This window comes from Leiobunum rupestre, chromosome 10 (assembly GCF_980474605.1).
Source record: "Leiobunum rupestre chromosome 10, qqLeiRupe1.1.hap1, whole genome shotgun sequence".
Classification (NCBI taxonomy): domain Eukaryota; kingdom Metazoa; phylum Arthropoda; class Arachnida; order Opiliones; family Sclerosomatidae; genus Leiobunum; species Leiobunum rupestre.
In genome coordinates this window covers 44,180,249-44,198,245 of record NC_143393.1, presented here as the reverse complement: position 1 = coordinate 44,198,245, position 17,997 = coordinate 44,180,249, and the positions used below count along the sequence as shown (strand labels likewise).

Here is a 17,997-nt window from a genome sequence, read left to right as displayed (position 1 = left end):
ATAAACTCGGTCAATTCGCATTAATTTAGGTCAATTGAAAACGTGAAAATGGCATTGCCTTCGAAACGGAAAAATAAACTCGATCAATTCGCATTAATTTAGGTCAATTGAAAACGTGAAAATGGCATTGCCTTCGAAACGGAAAAATAAACTCGATCAATTCGCATTAATTTAGGTCAATTGAAAACGTGAAAATGGCATTGCCTTCGAAACGGAAAAATAAACTCGATCAATTCGCATTAATTTAGGTCAATTGAAAACGTGAAAATGGCATTGCCTTCGAAACGGAAAAATAAACTCGGTCAATTCGCATTAATTTAGGTCAATTGAAAACGTGAAAATGGCATTGCCTTCGAAACGGAAAAATAAACTCGATCAATTCGCATTAATTTAGGTCAATTGAAAACGTGAAAATGGCATTGCCTTCGAAACGGAAAAATAAACTCGATCAATTCGCATTAATTTAGGTCAATTGAAAACGTGAAAATGGCATTGCCTTCGAAACGGAAAAATAAACTCGATCAATTCGCATTAATTTAGGTCAATTGAAAACGTGAAAATGGCATTGCCTTCGAAACGGAAAAATAAACTCGGTCAATTCGCATTAATTTAGGTCAATTGAAAACGTGAAAATGGCATTGCCTTCGAAACGGAAAAATAAACTCGATCAATTCGCATTAATTTAGGTCAATTGAAAACGTGAAAATGGCATTGCCTTCGAAACGGAAAAATAAACTCGATCAATTCGCATTAATTTAGGTCAATTGAAAACGTGAAAATGGCATTGCCTTCGAAACGGAAAAATAAACTCGGTCAATTCGCATTAATTTAGGTCAATTGAAAACGTGAAAATGGCATTGCCTTCGAAACGGAAAAATAAACTCGATCAATTCGCATTAATTTAGGTCAATTGAAAACGTGAAAATGGCATTGCCTTCGAAACGGAAAAATAAACTCGATCAATTCGCATTAATTTAGGTCAATTGAAAACGTGAAAATGGCATTGCCTTCGAAACGGAAAAATAAACTCGATCAATTCGCATTAATTTAGGTCAATTGAAAACGTGAAAATGGCATTGCCTTCGAAACGGAAAAATAAACTCGGTCAATTCGCATTAATTTAGGTCAATTGAAAACGTGAAAATGGCATTGCCTTCGAAACGGAAAAATAAACTCGATCAATTCGCATTAATTTAGGTCAATTGAAAACGTGAAAATGGCATTGCCTTCGAAACGGAAAAATAAACTCGATCAATTCGCATTAATTTAGGTCAATTGAAAACGTGAAAATGGCATTGCCTTCGAAACGGAAAAATAAACTCGATCAATTCGCATTAATTTAGGTCAATTGAAAACGTGAAAATGGCATTGCCTTCGAAACGGAAAAATAAACTCGATCAATTCGCATTAATTTAGGTCAATTGAAAACGTGAAAATGGCATTGCCTTCGAAACGGAAAAATAAACTCGATCAATTCGCATTAATTTAGGTCAATTGAAAACGTGAAAATGGCATTGCCTTCGAAACGGAAAAATAAACTCGGTCAATTCGCATTAATTTAGGTCAATTGAAAACGTGAAAATGGCATTGCCTTCGAAACGGAAAAATAAACTCGATCAATTCGCATTAATTTAGGTCAATTGAAAACGTGAAAATGGCATTGCCTTCGAAACGGAAAAATAAACTCGATCAATTCGCATTAATTTAGGTCAATTGAAAACGTGAAAATGGCATTGCCTTCGAAACGGAAAAATAAACTCGATCAATTCGCATTAATTTAGGTCAATTGAAAACGTGAAAATGGCATTGCCTTCGAAACGGAAAAATAAACTCGGTCAATTCGCATTAATTTAGGTCAATTGAAAACGTGAAAATGGCATTGCCTTCGAAACGGAAAAATAAACTCGATCAATTCGCATTAATTTAGGTCAATTGAAAACGTGAAAATGGCATTGCCTTCGAAACGGAAAAATAAACTCGATCAATTCGCATTAATTTAGGTCAATTGAAAACGTGAAAATGGCATTGCCTTCGAAACGGAAAAATAAACTCGATCAATTCGCATTAATTTAGGTCAATTGAAAACGTGAAAATGGCATTGCCTTCGAAACGGAAAAATAAACTCGGTCAATTCGCATTAATTTAGGTCAATTGAAAACGTGAAAATGGCATTGCCTTCGAAACGGAAAAATAAACTCGATCAATTCGCATTAATTTAGGTCAATTGAAAACGTGAAAATGGCATTGCCTTCGAAACGGAAAAATAAACTCGATCAATTCGCATTAATTTAGGTCAATTGAAAACGTGAAAATGGCATTGCCTTCGAAACGGAAAAATAAACTCGATCAATTCGCATTAATTTAGGTCAATTGAAAACGTGAAAATGGCATTGCCTTCGAAACGGAAAAATAAACTCGGTCAATTCGCATTAATTTAGGTCAATTGAAAACGTGAAAATGGCATTGCCTTCGAAACGGAAAAATAAACTCGATCAATTCGCATTAATTTAGGTCAATTGAAAACGTGAAAATGGCATTGCCTTCGAAACGGAAAAATAAACTCGATCAATTCGCATTAATTTAGATCAATTGAAAACGTGAAAATGGCATTGCCTTCGAAACGGAAAAATAAACTCGATCAATTCGCATTAATTTAGGTCAATTGAAAACGTGAAAATGGCATTGCCTTCGAAACGGAAAAATAAACTCGATCAATTCGCATTAATTTAGGTCAATTGAAAACGTGAAAATGGCATTGCCTTCGAAACGGAAAAATAAACTCGATCAATTCGCATTAATTTAGGTCAATTGAAAACGTGAAAATGGCTTTGCCTTCGAAACGGAAAAATAAACTCGGTCAATTCGCATTAATTTAGGTCAATTGAAAACGTGAAAATGGCATTGCCTTCGAAACGGAAAAATAAACTCGATCAATTCGCATTAATTTAGGTCAATTGAAAACGTGAAAATGGCATTGCCTTCGAAACGGAAAAATAAACTCGATCAATTCGCATTAATTTAGATCAATTGAAAACGTGAAAATGGCATTGCCTTCGAAACGGAAAAATAAACTCGATCAATTCGCATTAATTTAGGTCAATTGAAAACGTGAAAATGGCATTGCCTTCGAAACGGAAAAATAAACTCGATCAATTCGCATTAATTTAGGTCAATTGAAAACGTGAAAATGGCATTGCCTTCGAAACGGAAAAATAAACTCGATCAATTCGCATTAATTTAGGTCAATTGAAAACGTGAAAATGGCATTGCCTTCGAAACGGAAAAATAAACTCGATCAATTCGCATTAATTTAGGTCAATTGAAAACGTAAAAATGCCATTGCCTTCGAAACGGAAAAATAAACTCGATCAATTCGCATTAATTTAGGTCAATTGAAAACGTGAAAATGGCATTGCCTTCGAAACGGAAAAATAAACTCGGTCAATTCGCATTAATTTAGGTCAATTGAAAACGTGAAAATGGCATTGCCTTCGAAACGGAAAAATAAACTCGATCAATTCGCATTAATTTAGGTCAATTGAAAACGTGAAAATGGCATTGCCTTCGAAACGGAAAAATAAACTCGATCAATTCGCATTAATTTAGGTCAATTGAAAACGTGAAAATGGCATTGCCTTCGAAACGGAAAAATAAACTCGATCAATTCGCATTAATTTAGGTCAATTGAAAACGTGAAAATGGCATTGCCTTCGAAACGGAAAAATAAACTCGATCAATTCGCATTAATTTAGGTCAATTGAAAACGTGAAAATATAATAATAAGCTAGGCTAATACCCAAGGCACCACCTTAGGCCCAAGTCATCTAGCGACTTATAATGCCTTTAAACAGGTGGAACGGTTACAATGCGTAGGCCAATAGATGCTTCAATAAATCATCCTCTCAGGAAATCGGCCAGAAGTTCCGAGAGCCAGGACCTGCAAGTCACTGTTTATATAGTGCTTGTTAAAATGATGGAAATGATTCACCTGCACGACAGGTAGGAGCAACAAACACAAGGAGAACGCAACTAGCCTTTAAACACGCTAACGAAGGGTTGTGTACGAATTTCATTGGACGAGTGTCACGAGCCTTTACGATGAACGTTTTACGGGCGGGGGGAAGACAATTTCCGAATTTTCCCCTTCCGACGGCAGCAGGCGCTAAAGCGCCTAGCCAATGAAAAACGTACACCCGAAAATCCACGACTTTTGAAGGGTTGCGTTCTCCTTGTGTGGGGTGTTGTGTTTGTTGCTCCTAGGCGACAGCAACAAGCGTTCCCTTTTAACCAGGTGTCTTTTTTGACATTCAGGCTTGGTAAAAACACGACGTTCTGTTTACAGGTGAAAAGTTTCCATTATTTCCACAAGCAATTATATAAACAATATCTTGCGGATCCTGGCTCTCGGAAATATTACTTCTTGGCGATTTCCTTGCAGGATGATTTACTTGAGCGCCTATTCGCGTTAAATTTTAATGAATTTAGGTAGAGTTGTAAGTTGGAATAGAGTAATGGCACTCCGTAGCTTTGTCCATGGTCGCCATTTTGGTCGTGATTTTTTATCTATAGGAAAAAGCATGGGTGACGTGCCGTGACGTCACACTGCCATTACTCTATATTTTCCGGAAAATTTTCCATACTTTCGCGAAAAATATAAAATAGTTTTCATTACATGATTAGTCTAATATTGTTGGTAAATTTAAATAAAGCGACATTTTCGCCTCATTTTTTCGAATCTAAAAGTAAACTAAACCTCTAGACTAGTTTTATCTTAAAAACATTTAAAACCCTTAAAAAGTAATTTATATTAAATTTTTTTATTTTTCCGATGTGCGGAATATTTTCAGCAAATCGGAATATTTTCCTCATTTTATTTTTCCAAAAAATTAACAACTCTAAATTTAGGTCAATTGAAAACGTACAAATGGCAGTAGACTAGCCATAGAGCTTAAGATCTCAAAATAAGAGGCAATAAAAGGTCTCAAGCGTGTTCATCAGCTCTCAATAGAAACTGGAGACGAAAGAGGAAAATAAAATCAGAGCGCGATAATTAGTCCTCGCGGGCTAAAACCAGGAAACCACAATCTTGTACGTATCACTTGAAAAGAGGATATGTAACGGATTCGATGGTAGCAAATCCTGAAGGGCTTAGAGAGCATACGCTCATATTTCATTTTTGAAACTTCTCGCGCTCAAAGAGGCCCTAAGAAGGTTTGGGCATCCATCCATCTTGGGCCTTCGTCTTCCGGCCTGAAAATCCCTAATCTCGCGTCATCCGCATCTTCCTCTTTAACTTCTATGTTTAACGGAGAAGATTGAACGGTTAGGCGGAGGTAATGCCCCGCGCTAAAAGGAGTACTGTACAAGGTGATTGTCAATGCCAAACAAATACCGTATATATCACTTTACGCGATGGGGTAACCCCTTAGAAAAAATTTTACACCAGATTTCTGATTTCCAAATATTTCCGATATTTCTTAAATATTTCCGATATTTCTTAAATATTTCCGATATTTCTTAAATATTTCCGATGTTTCTTAAATATTTCCGATATTTCTTAAATATTTCCGATATCTCTAGATTTCCAGAAATATCAAAAATATTTCCGTTTATTTCTCAAGATTTCAAATATTTCTTTGGATTTATCTAGATTTCTAATATTTATCCTGAATTTCTAGATTTCCGGAAATAATTATTATTATTATAAAAATACTATTTGTACACCAGATTTCTAAAGTCACTAGCCCCTCGACTTTATGTCTAAAATTACGAATCCTATTAAATACCGAAATCTTTAAGCTTTATATCGCGAACAATAGTGTTTCGTATATGCATTATGTCCGAATTTTTCGTTTTATAATAATTGGCTGGGTTTGGTGTTAATTCAGAGGTGGCTTTGATTCCGTTAGGTTAGGTTAGTTGAAAAAAAACAGGGTAATTTAAACCTTGACGACGCACAATGGGGTATTTTTGCGATCTGGCCGGACAAAAGTCGATTTCAAAAATTAACGCGGGGATAGAAACAATGGTTACTACTTATACTGAAGTGTCTGACGAATGTCTTACAACGACCCCCTCCCCCCTTATTGTATCACTCTAGCGCTCGCGCTCGTGCCATTCTGAACTTGCTCGTCAAATGGAGAGCAGGTACAGTTTTTCACGACCTTGACACTTCGTTATTTGTTCGTATAATTTGAAGTGTAAGCTATGGATATTAATCAGGCAGGCAAGTGGGGGTACTATTCATAGGTTTTTGATATGATAAGTGATTTTTTTTTAAAAAGCGCGCGAACGTTTTCAATAAATTATTTTAACTGTTTTTATTCATTATTTGTTTCTAAATCTGGGTCGATTAGTTGTACTTCCAAGTACTTCCCGGGATATATTTTAAGTTGGTTAGCAAGCTCAGGTCTTATTCTTCAAGACCCATTTAAAATTGGCTGCTACTATTTGCTATTCTTGAAGATACACGTATCTGAAATAAACCGATTACTGTTAAGTTCCGATACTGTCCTAACCGGAATGAGGCAAGTATACCTAGAATTTTTTTTATTCCAAAACATACTTTTTATCGGTTATATTACTAGAAATTAACCTAAGGACATTTTCTAAATCGAATAAAATTAAAAAATAATTTTGTCCGCCCAGATCGCACAAATACCCCACTGTGCGACGGTCAAAATATCGACCTGAAAAAATGGGTAGTAGAATTATATAGAAAACCATAAAATGATAAAAAAATCCAAATAAAAAAATATAAAACGAAAAAATACAAATAAAAATTGAAAAAATTACGGTAAAAAAAAATAAAAAATAAAAAATATATATACATAAATCCTGCGCATGTGCTGTTTGAACCGAGGCAACAATTGTAAAATTAAAATTCCCTCAGTTGATAACAATAATAATAATTAAAGGTTTTTAAAATCAATACTCATCCATGTGTAAACGTTTTTTTATGGAACATTCCTCGTGCAGGGGGACATTGACTAGTGTAAAATTGAATGACCTTTAACCGAGTCTTCAAGGTCAGAAACGATCTCGAGAAGCGTTGGGTTTACGGATTTGGTTCAAATTAGAAAGTTGTTGCTCGCCATATTATTAGTTCAAATAACATTGATTTGACCAAATTTGACTAATCAGAAACCGAGAAATTGAAGGTTAATGAATTCAGTGTTTTATAATAAAATAATCTGGTTAGTTTTAATGTGACTAAATCAAATAAATACTGAATAGTTGTTTCAAATTATGCCACCGTCGGCTACGATACATGCTTGAGCTCGTTTAAATATGGTGTTAAATTATTCTAAAACCTGTTTTCATGACAACCAATCTTACAGAAATCAGATGTTCAATTCATTAAACTTCAATTTATCGACTTCTGATTGGTCAAATTTGGTCAAATCAAAGTTATTTGAACTAGAAATATGGCGAGCAACAACTGTCTAATTGGAATCAACTCTGTAAACCCAAGGGTTCTCGAGATAGTTTTGAATGACCTTGAAGACATAGTTCAAGGTCATTCAATTTTACACTAGTAAATGTCCCCTTCCATGAGGAATGTTCCATATAAATTTGAAAATAAAAAACGTTTTTCAGTTTTTTATAATTTTTTGTTTTTTTAGTGGACACCCGGTATATAATGCTCATTGGTACATTAATACTTAAACACCCTCTACAGCTAGACTATTTCCAGCCACGTGGTAGCATCGGACCGCGTTATCAATTGGGATGGGTGATGGACTATCTATAAATAGGATGGTACGCGCGTACGCGGAGAAGGAATACGCGGATTGTTCGGCCGTTTCACATCAGGCTCTCTTTTCTTCGAAACTCACTTCTTTTTTCTCCCGTTGGAAGGTTGTCGGTTGGGGGAGACGTCAAATTTGGTGGTGGCTCAGAGCGCATTCGTGGCCATCCGTCATTCTCTGCAGGGAAACGAGTGTCACTCGCTGTGTCAGTGCTCCACCAAAGGCACCCTGGACGACTGCCACTCCGTCGCCTGCTCGCCGAGCATTTTTTGCAATTTCAACGGCACCAAAATAGGCAAGTACACGCTTTTACTCTCTCTCTCTCTCCCTCTTTCCGGGAAATGGCCGTATTTCCGAACATAATCGTTGAGAAAAACGCCCAATTTCCATATCCATATATTAGAAAATATAGATATAAATCATCCATATTTGGAAGGCCAATCCAAGCGCTTGAGGATGGTTAACCTTCATAGCCCTCTTTTAAAGCCAGAATATCACAAGTGAATGCTGGAAGCTTGCCAGTTTCTCGTTTTCTTAATGATATATACTGTCTAGAAGATAATTATTCAAACACAGTAGCTCTTAAATCATCCGTTGATTACGTCACGCCAGTTTAATGGGATATTATCACTTACGTCACGCCAGTTTAATGGGATATTTTCACTTACGTCACGCCAGTTTAATGGGATATTTTCACTTACGTCACGCCAGTTTAATGGGATATTTTCACTTACGTCACGCCAGTTTATTGGGATATTTTCACTTACGTCACGCCAGTTTAATGGGATATTTTCACTTACGTCACGTCAGTTATAATGGCATATTTTCGCTTACGCCACGTCAAAAATAATTAAACATCTTCGTTTACGTCCCGCCAAACGCAACGCGTCATTCTCGTTCACGTCACGCCAAACACAACGCGTCATTTTCGTTTACGTCACGATAAACGCAATTAGTAATCTTCGTTCACGTCCCGCCAAACGCATCGCGTCATCTTCCTTTACGTCACGCCAAACGCAATGAGTAATCTTCGTTTACGTCACGCCAAACGCATCGCGTCATCTTCCTTTACGTCATGCCAAACGCATCGCGTCATCTTCCTTTACGTCACCCCCAAACGCATCGCGTCATCTTCGTTTACGTCACGCCAAACGCATCGCGTCATCTTCGTTTACGCCAAGCCCAAGATAATGAATGAATCATCTTCGTTAATTTTCCTTTAAACACAATGGACCATCTTAATCAATGTCACTTCGAAGACGCTGAAAGAAAAGACAAATTTACAAAAAACCTAAAATCGCGGGTTTGAATTCCCGCAAACAACGTCGAAAACCCGCCATTTGCGCTATAAGTCGGTGAACGGCACTGCGGTCCGGAACTAACCCCGCCTCGCCTGTCGACGGGTCGCGTCCTGATCAAACCGCTTGTATCGGCGTTTCAATTATGAAGACGATTAGTTTACAAAAGCGCGGGGCCTTTTTCTTCGGGCCGCGCCACCGTAATTTAATCATGCCCCCTCGCTTAAAGGAGGTCTGCTCCAGCAGGCGGTTCCGGGAGGCTTGATTTGGTCGCGCCAATATAATGAAACGAGACGTCCCCTGAAAAGAGCCCCGAGGGAAATTTATTTTTGATTTCTGCCTTCCTCTGCGCGTCTTTTCCTTTAAGTGTATCATCCTAATCGCCGAGAAAATGTCAAAGCAGCGGGTGTCCCCGCCTCAACCGTCCAATGTCGCTATCAATAAAAGAGATGAAACGTAACCGCGATATTGTTCCGTTCGATTGACGAAAGTTTTCGAATATTTCTTTTAAAGCGAAGGATCCAAATATGAGGTCAACGTGAGGTCAACAGTTTTTTCTGTGTGAAAAAAATCGATTAATATTGGTCATTTTTTAATGTCTGTCGCGGGTGTTACGGGTGTAAAGGCTACAAATATTAATGGTTCGTCTAAGTGGTACTTTTAGACGCTTAAAATTTAATACCTGTCTTTCCCAAGTGACAAAGTATCTTCGGTGAAGTCAGTTGGAAATAAAACGTCATTATCAAGTTTTACAACGTTGGTACCAAGGTCCCATTTAGAGATTGGTTACGTTTACACAGATGGCGCCGCAAGAACTTATTTATATTTAGGGAAAATATGACTACGTCTTTGAGACTTATATCATTTCTCCTACGAGTGCGAAACATTTGCTAAAAGGTAGGGGGTGGGTCCTTTCCGAGTCTAGAGTCAGGTCAGAGGGGCAAGCTCAGGCCTTCACTGCACACACAATCTCAAATGGGAATTTGTGTGCACTATTTTCACTTGGTACGTAGCCGCCGCCGTTAGGGGTTAAAATGGTAAATTATACGTCAAAATACAAAGAATTTTGAACCAAAAGTTGGTAATTTTTCCAATTTTAGTGATTCCAAACCATTTTCACTTTTAAATCTGCATACATTTCAGTAAATTCAGTTTGATGGTCTTGAAAATTATACTGTTAGTTAGGCCTCGCCAGTATCATATAAAGTTAATAATAATAATAATAAGCTAGGCTAATACCCAAGGCATCACATTAGGCCCAAGTCATCTAGCGACTTATAATGCCTTTAAACATTTGGCCGGGTTATAATGCGTAGGAGGGTGGTAGCAAACCCTACATGCATAAAGAAATGTAATTTTTAAATAAGGTTTTTCGCGAATTCTAGGATCCCACAAACCACTTTTCGCACTGTTTTGATATTTGAATATAGTACCAATTGAAGAGTATGAAAGACGTCATCTTTCTCTAGAAATTGGGCATTCACTGTCCCTCACACCGTTTGAGATATGAGAAAAATGAATAGTTAGAAATCGAAATAATTATTTCCGAAAATCTAGAAATACAGGATAAATATTAGAAATATTTTCGATATTTATTTAATTCTAGAAATACAAGAGAAATATTAGAAATATTTTCGATATTTATTTAATTCTAGAAATACAAGAGAAATATTAGAAATATTTTCGATATTTATTTAATTCGAGAAATACAAGAGAAATATTAGAAATATTTTCGATATTTATTTAATTCTAGAAATACAAGAGAAATATTAGAAATATTTTCGATATTTATTTAATTCTAGAAATACAAGAGAAATATTAGAAATATTTTCGATATTTATTTAATTCTAGAAATACAAGAGAAATATTAGAAATATAGAGAAATCCAAAGAAATATTAGAAATATCGAGAAATTCAAAGAAATATTAGAAATCTAGAGAAATAAACAGAAATATTTTCGTTATTTCTGGAAATCGGGAAATCCAAAGAAATATTGGAAAAATCGAGAAATAGAAAGAAATATTGTAAATCTAGAGAGATTAATAGAACTATTTTCAACATCGGAAATTTTTAAGAAATATCGGAAATATTTAAGAAAGATCGGAAATATTTAAGAAATATCGGAAATATTTAAGAAAGATCGGAAATATTTAAGAAAGATCGGAAATATTTAAGAAAGATCGGAAATATTTAAGAAAGATCGGAAATATTTAAGAAATATCGGAAATATTTAAGAAAGATCGGAAATATTTAAGAAAGATCGGAAATATTTAAGAAAGATCGGAAATATTTAAGAAAGATCGGAAATATTTAAGAAAGATCGGAAATATTTAAGAAAGATCGGAAATATTTAAGAAAGATCGGAAATATTTAAGAAAGATCGGAAATATTTAAGAAAGATCGGAAATATTTAAGAAAGATCGGAAATATTTAAGAAAGATCGGAAATATTTAAGAAAGATCGGATATATTTAATATAAATATATAATGGAGAATTGTCCGTCAATCGATAAATGACATCGTACTGTCATGTCTTAATTTTAGGCCTTTGAGGCCCAGACCCGGGTATTTGGGTAAGACGGAAAACGATACATCAATGGACTGGGAAAAAATAATCATAATAATCAGCTATGCTAATACCCTAGGCCCCACCTTAGGCCCAAGTCATTTAGCGACGTTTAATGCTTTTAAACAGGTGGCCGGGTTACAATGCGTAGGAGGGTGGTGGCAAGCCCTACAAGCCACGCGAGTCAAAAGCTCCTTACACTCACAATTACCATTAGACTCTACAAGTTTTTATGGAAGGGGGAAACCGAGGAGCTTGCACAATCAACGCAGATGCCGCAAGCTGCGAACGAACCCAGCCCCTCTTGCTGCGAGGCGTAGGTGCTAACCACTCTGCTAGCGCTATAACAAATTGCGAACTCGGAATATTTTTAACACATTGGGGACTGCGATAGGGGAATTTGTACATTGGTACCGCACTATGTTACCCTGAGGAAAAACCACGCCCCTCCACATTTTCTCCTGTAATATTTCCCCAATTATGCCGGGAGGGGATCTTTATGCAGGCGGTTAATATCTTCTGTAAATCATGAAAACCGAGGCTATAGTGGCAGCGAAGAGTAACAAACACAGCACCCCACATGACACAAGGTGAACGCAACCCGTCAAAAGTCGTGCATTTTTCATTGGTTAGACGCTTTAGCGCCTGCTGCCGTCGGAAGGGGAAAATTCGGAAATTGTATTCCCCCCCGCCCGCAAAACGTTCGGCGTAAAGACTCGTCCAATGAAATTTGTACACAAAACTGCCTTATCGTGTTTAAAGGCTAGCTGCGTTCTCCTAGTTAGCAGTTACATATTCTCTGTTAGCCTGAGTGAATTCTTGGTATGAATATATTCTTGGCAACCCGGACTTTAGAAAACGAACTAAATCCTTAGAAATTAGTAAATAGTTACGAATTATTACAAACAAAGCGTCAAATCAATTTTACCGAAACAAAGCATTCTCATTTTCGCGTTGGGAAGAAATTAGAAACGATTCGTTAAAAATGTAGACACATATGGTCTCTCGCGAACCTTTTTCTTTCTAGCCTACCTCTGAATAAAACGAGCCATATGAGAATCGGAAATTTTGCCCCCCCCCCCCCTCCCTCACTCAAACTGGAGAATAATTGGGCCAATTTAAAACTTCGGTCGCGGAAGACGGCTTTTAGGGCCCCTCCAAATCTCGACTTTCATTTAAATTAGGCGCAGTGAACGTGACCAGGAAATAGCCCTCGCTCGCTGCGCAGTTTTCTACCATTTACTTTTTTTATTTTTGCCAGAGCTGGATTTTGAAAGTTTTGAGCGTGATTTAGTCGTAATGTGGTCTGTTCAAAAGAGCGTGAAGAGCCGCCCACTTTCTTATCGAATTATCGCCGGAATAAATAGAGGAGAAACACTTATACCCAATAGAATTCGCCTGTTGTTGGCACAGTCCGTTTAGAAAAGAAAAACAGCTTTACGAAAGCAGAACAAGATGGGCGAGACCTAAAGGACGATTCGTACAATTCGTGTAATTTTGATTTGATTGATCTGATTGATCTGATGCGAATTGCTTCTAAAGTCGAGTCCAGTTTGGCCTGATGTGAAGAAATTCTAAACTCGCGATTAGGTTGGTCTGGAGTGAAGATATTCTAAAATCGTGATTAGTTTGGTCTGGTGTGAAGATATTCCAAAATCGCGATTAGTTTGGTCTGATTTGAAGATATTCTAAATTCGCGAATAGGTTGGTCTGGTGTGAAGATATTCTAAACTCGCGATGAGTTGTATCTGATGTGGAGTGATTCCGAAATCCAGATCAGTTTGGCCTGATGTTAAGCGAGCCTGAAGTGGGGAATAGTTTCCCTCCCCATGACCACACGAGCACTTTTATCTGAAATATTAATCAAAATTTTCCCATTAGCCACGCAAATTTCATCTAAGCTACTCCAACACCGTCCACATACGACCCAATCCAATCACCTATATCAAATAACAAAAATGTAAGCTTAGGGCAAAAACAAACGGAAAAAAGTTTGTCAGACTGCACTATATCGAACCCAATCAGGAATTTATCGATGAACGTGCCTATAATGGGTAGGAATTTGGTCAGGTCAGCTGTGGCGAGAAGGTAAAGGGTCACGACTGTAGAGCACGCAAAAAAGTAGATTGGAAACTAAATCACACAAAAAAGTAGACTGGAAACTAAATAACACAAAAAAGTAGACAGGAAATTAAATAACACAAAAAGGATACTGTTAACTAAATAACACAAAAAAGTAGACTGGAAACTAAATAACACAAAAAAGTAGGCTGGAAACTAAATAACACACAAAGAAGACTGGAAACTAAATAACACACAAAGAAGACTGGAAACTAAATAACACAAAAAAGTAGACTGGAAACTAAATAACACAAAAAAGTAGGCTGGAAACTAAATAACATAAAAAAGTAGACTGGAAACTAAATAACACAAAAAAGTATACTGTTAACTAAATAACACAAAAAAGTAGACAGGAAATTAAATAACACAAAAAGGATACTGTTAACTAAATAACACAAAAAAGTAGACTGGAAACTAAATAACACAAAAAAGTAGGCTGGAAACTAAATAACATAAAAAAGTAGACTGGAAACTAAATAACATAAAACAGAATACTGGCGGGAAAAAGGATTAAAAACGTAAAGGTGATTATTTCGGATTAAAGGTTGTCAGTTTTCTTTCTTTTTGTTCCAGCTCACGACAGCCATTTCGCGATCGACTGCAATATCTGTTACTGTTACTCGGGGGAGATCGCCTGCACAAGAACAATCTGCACGAAAGATTTAATAAAGCGCACTGACGGAGGTACTAAATTACTCAGTTTTTTTTATCTTAGTTATATCTGGCGACGCCAAGACCCGCATCCCATCCAATCCCTCGCTTGCCCCCCCCCTCTCCCCCAACACCTTTTTATCCCGGGAAATACCTAGGCGCTTTTGGAATCCCAATCAATACACGATGGAACACATACCTTCAAAAGCACCTGAAACTGGGCCTGGGAGGGATGGGGGATGAGGAAATAATGCCTGTTGTTTACGACCGGGGCATTAAAGAAGGACTTCGGGGTTAAGCCTAGTTTCCACTAGCGCCATTAATTACGTATTTATTTTTTTCGACGCGCGAAAAACTTTGTACGCGCCAAAGTTGAAAAGCGTAAAGGTTGGTTGTCATCAGGTGCAAAAACGTCGTGACGTGCAATGGGCGCTAGTGTAAACCCAGCGTAAAGGTTGGTGCCAAAACGTCATGAGGCAAAATATCTCCGTTAGGCCTAACCATTGGTTTCTACCATCTCGCGTGATAATGTATGTTTCTTTACACGCGTGAAAAAGTTTGAACGTATCAAAGTTGGAAAACGCGTCGTTGAGCGCTAGTGTAAACCCAGTTTAAAGGTTGGGTTTTATTAAGTGCAAAATAGGTCATGACACAAAAATCTCCGTTTGGCCTAACTCTTACTTTCCACCAGCACGCGTGATAATGTATTTTTATTTACGCGTGTGAAAACGTTAGTACGTACCAAAGTCTTAATTGTGCGCGCTAGTGCAAACCAAGCGTTAATTTTGGTTTTCATTAACTTGTAAGTGCAAAAACGTCGTGACGCCAAAAATCTCCGTTAGGCGCAACCCTTGGTTTCCACCATCACGCGTGATAACGTATGTTTCTTTACACGAGTGAAAATGTTTGAATGTATGAAAGCTGTAAAACGCGTTTTTGAGCGCGCTAGTGTAAACCCAGCTTAAAGGTGGGGTTTATTAAGTGCAAGAAAGGTCATGACGCAAAAAATCTACGTTAGGCCTAACCCTTACTTTCCACCAGCACGCGTGATAATGTATTTTTCTTTGTACAGAATGTGAGAAAAGCGCCGTTATGCGCGCTAGTGTGAACCAAACCTTAGGCCTAACCGGGATTTTTTGCGCCGGTGCTTGCCATCGCGGCAAACCTTATCCAAGTGCAAACCAGCCTTCATTCTTTTATCCCCACACTTTGGAATTTTCCAAAATTGGTATGCCCTCCTTTACCCGCTTTTAGGCTTTTAAAGACTTTAAGGCTTTACATCTAACTAACGAAGAAAGTTAATACCGACTTTATTGGAAGTTAAGCTTTAAGGAATTAAATAAACCGCTGGCTGCGAAAAAAACTTTCGGAAATCGATCGTGGCGAAAGAAGCCCTTTTGAATTGAAGGGAGGGGGGAATTCCTGTTGTAGTGTATCACTCCAAAAGCAAATTGGATGGGATACCTCAACGGGGATTTTCACTAATGTAGTCCCCGACGCCGGCAGCTGAGCCTTCGTCGTGCGGCGGCTTTTTGTTTGTTGGAGGCGGCGTTGAACCGATTTTTCGGCGGCGCAATTGGATTACGGCGATTTCTTGTTCGAAAACCTTTGTAAGTATATCATTGTCGCACCGTTCAAAATTTAGTAGGTCGTGGTCTATTCTAACATAAACTAAGAAGTGTTTCTCAAGGACCACCTTTCCGTGCAAGTTAAACAGTGGCGTAGTCAAGGAGCCGGGGCTTATCCCCCTCGAAACATATGGTTGTATGTAAAAAAAAATTTTGGTTTTTTTCACCCCCCCCCCCCGTTGCTAAGTTACTGATATTAGGGTCTCGTGGAGTGGTTGCTGGGGCGAACGCCCACGCTCCCAGCGGATTTTTATGAAAGCTGTGATTATGTGGTGTTGTTGTTTTAAAAGGCTTAACCCACTTCCGGCTCCTTAGTTACCATGGTAACCAAGTATAGATAAGACCAACTTTGATGACGCGCTGTTCGCGACCGATAGAAACCGATTTTTCGGAGGTCACGTACCGGAAGTGGGTAAACGCTTCGTTGCAAACCGTTCAATCGTAAAGCTCTCAGAATTCGAATCTAGGGTACGGAGTTCTATATTATCTTTGGGCTAAATAACAAAGAAACACGTAACTCACTCTGCTCATGCGTGAATGGATCACAACGAGCGGCCATGTTGTAGGATAGTAATGATACTTTCAAGATTTTATAAAAATAGAATCTAAATAATTTAATAAGATAAATTGACTTATTAGTTAATAAGGGTAAATTTAAAAATTAGTAAATACCGTTAAATGGTTAACAAAATTATCCAAATTAGTATGTAAATTAATTTTGCTTCAAATAACCTACGCGTAACACCCTCCTACGTATTGTAACCCGGCCACCTGAATTAATGGCTTTAAAAGTCGCTTGATGACTTAGGCCTAAGGAGGTGCCTTGGGTATTAGCCTAGCTGATTATTATTAACTATCCCTAAGACGAAAGTGCTAATACATTTGGTTCGCCCTTGGATTTTATAATAACTGGCGCCATCAAGCGGTGATACAAAATATTTCCCGTGGGATATCCTTGTGAAACGTTGCTTAGTCTATGATTCTAATGACTACAAAAAGGCAAATAAAATCACACTATCTCTAGGCTCGTTGCTGTACAACCATTTAGCAGACGACAGATTTTAAAATTCCGAAAGCTCTTTAATTTTTTGAAATAATTAATTAATTAATTCTTTAGATTAATCGCTTTACCACTATTTAGAAGCAATGACACTAAATGTTCCAAGGTGGGATCAGTGTTACGTAGTTCTACTTATCAAAGCGGGTATCATTCGTATGTAACACATTGAGTTGGGAATATTAATCTAGAGGTCCAATCAAAACGTCGGATTTCAGTATTTCGTGAAACACGTTTTTAAAAAATAAGAATACTGCCCTCTGCTCCCAAATGACGAGAAAACGTTATCATTCTACCCGTAGCGCCGTCTATCTCTCAGTGGTTCGTTCAAATAAGACGCGTTTTCCTGCAATTTTTTTTTTTCCAAAAATAATGGATGGCGCCACGAGTCATATGATAACGTTTTCTCGTCATTTTAGAGGAGACGGCAGTGCACGGCACATTCGTAATTTTCAAAAACTTGTTTCGCGGGGAGCAGATTTGATTGGATCTCTAGACTAATATTCCCAACTCAATGTATGTAATACATTGACCGAGGCTTAGTACTAGATATTTTTTGCTTTATTTCATATGTACCAACTTTAACAGTGGCGCTATAACCAATAGGCTGAATAGGCCGAACCCTAGGGATAAATGGGGAAGGGGCAGGTGGTCGTTACTAAAGCTCAGCGTACGAGCCCGATTGATAGTAAACTGCCATTACACAAAGGTTAAAATTGATCACCCAAATACCATATCTATGACAACCAGGTTATGGTCAGGAACTTCGTATCCCAACTCTCAAGCCAATGAATTATAGTTATAATCTTGTTGAGAATAAACCTCTCTGTGAAACAAACCATATTTTTTATCTGAAATACTATCCCCATAAAGTGTAATATTTACAGACATAGTGTACCCTTTCTGTAGTTATTGCCCTTGTGCCA

General features: G+C 37.6%; 1 protein-coding gene across 1 annotated transcript in view; it reads left to right on the top strand.

The window, feature by feature from the left end:
• The window catches only part of Reck (Reversion-inducing-cysteine-rich protein with kazal motifs), a 95,100-nt gene that overhangs the window by 63,727 nt on the left and 13,376 nt on the right, over positions 1–17,997 (top strand). The window contains exons 11-12 of the mRNA XM_090160796.1: positions 7,861–8,046; positions 14,309–14,419. Coding sequence (XP_090016922.1) covers positions 7,861–8,046; positions 14,309–14,419 — 297 coding nt within the window. The remainder of the gene's footprint in view (positions 1–7,860; positions 8,047–14,308; positions 14,420–17,997) is intronic.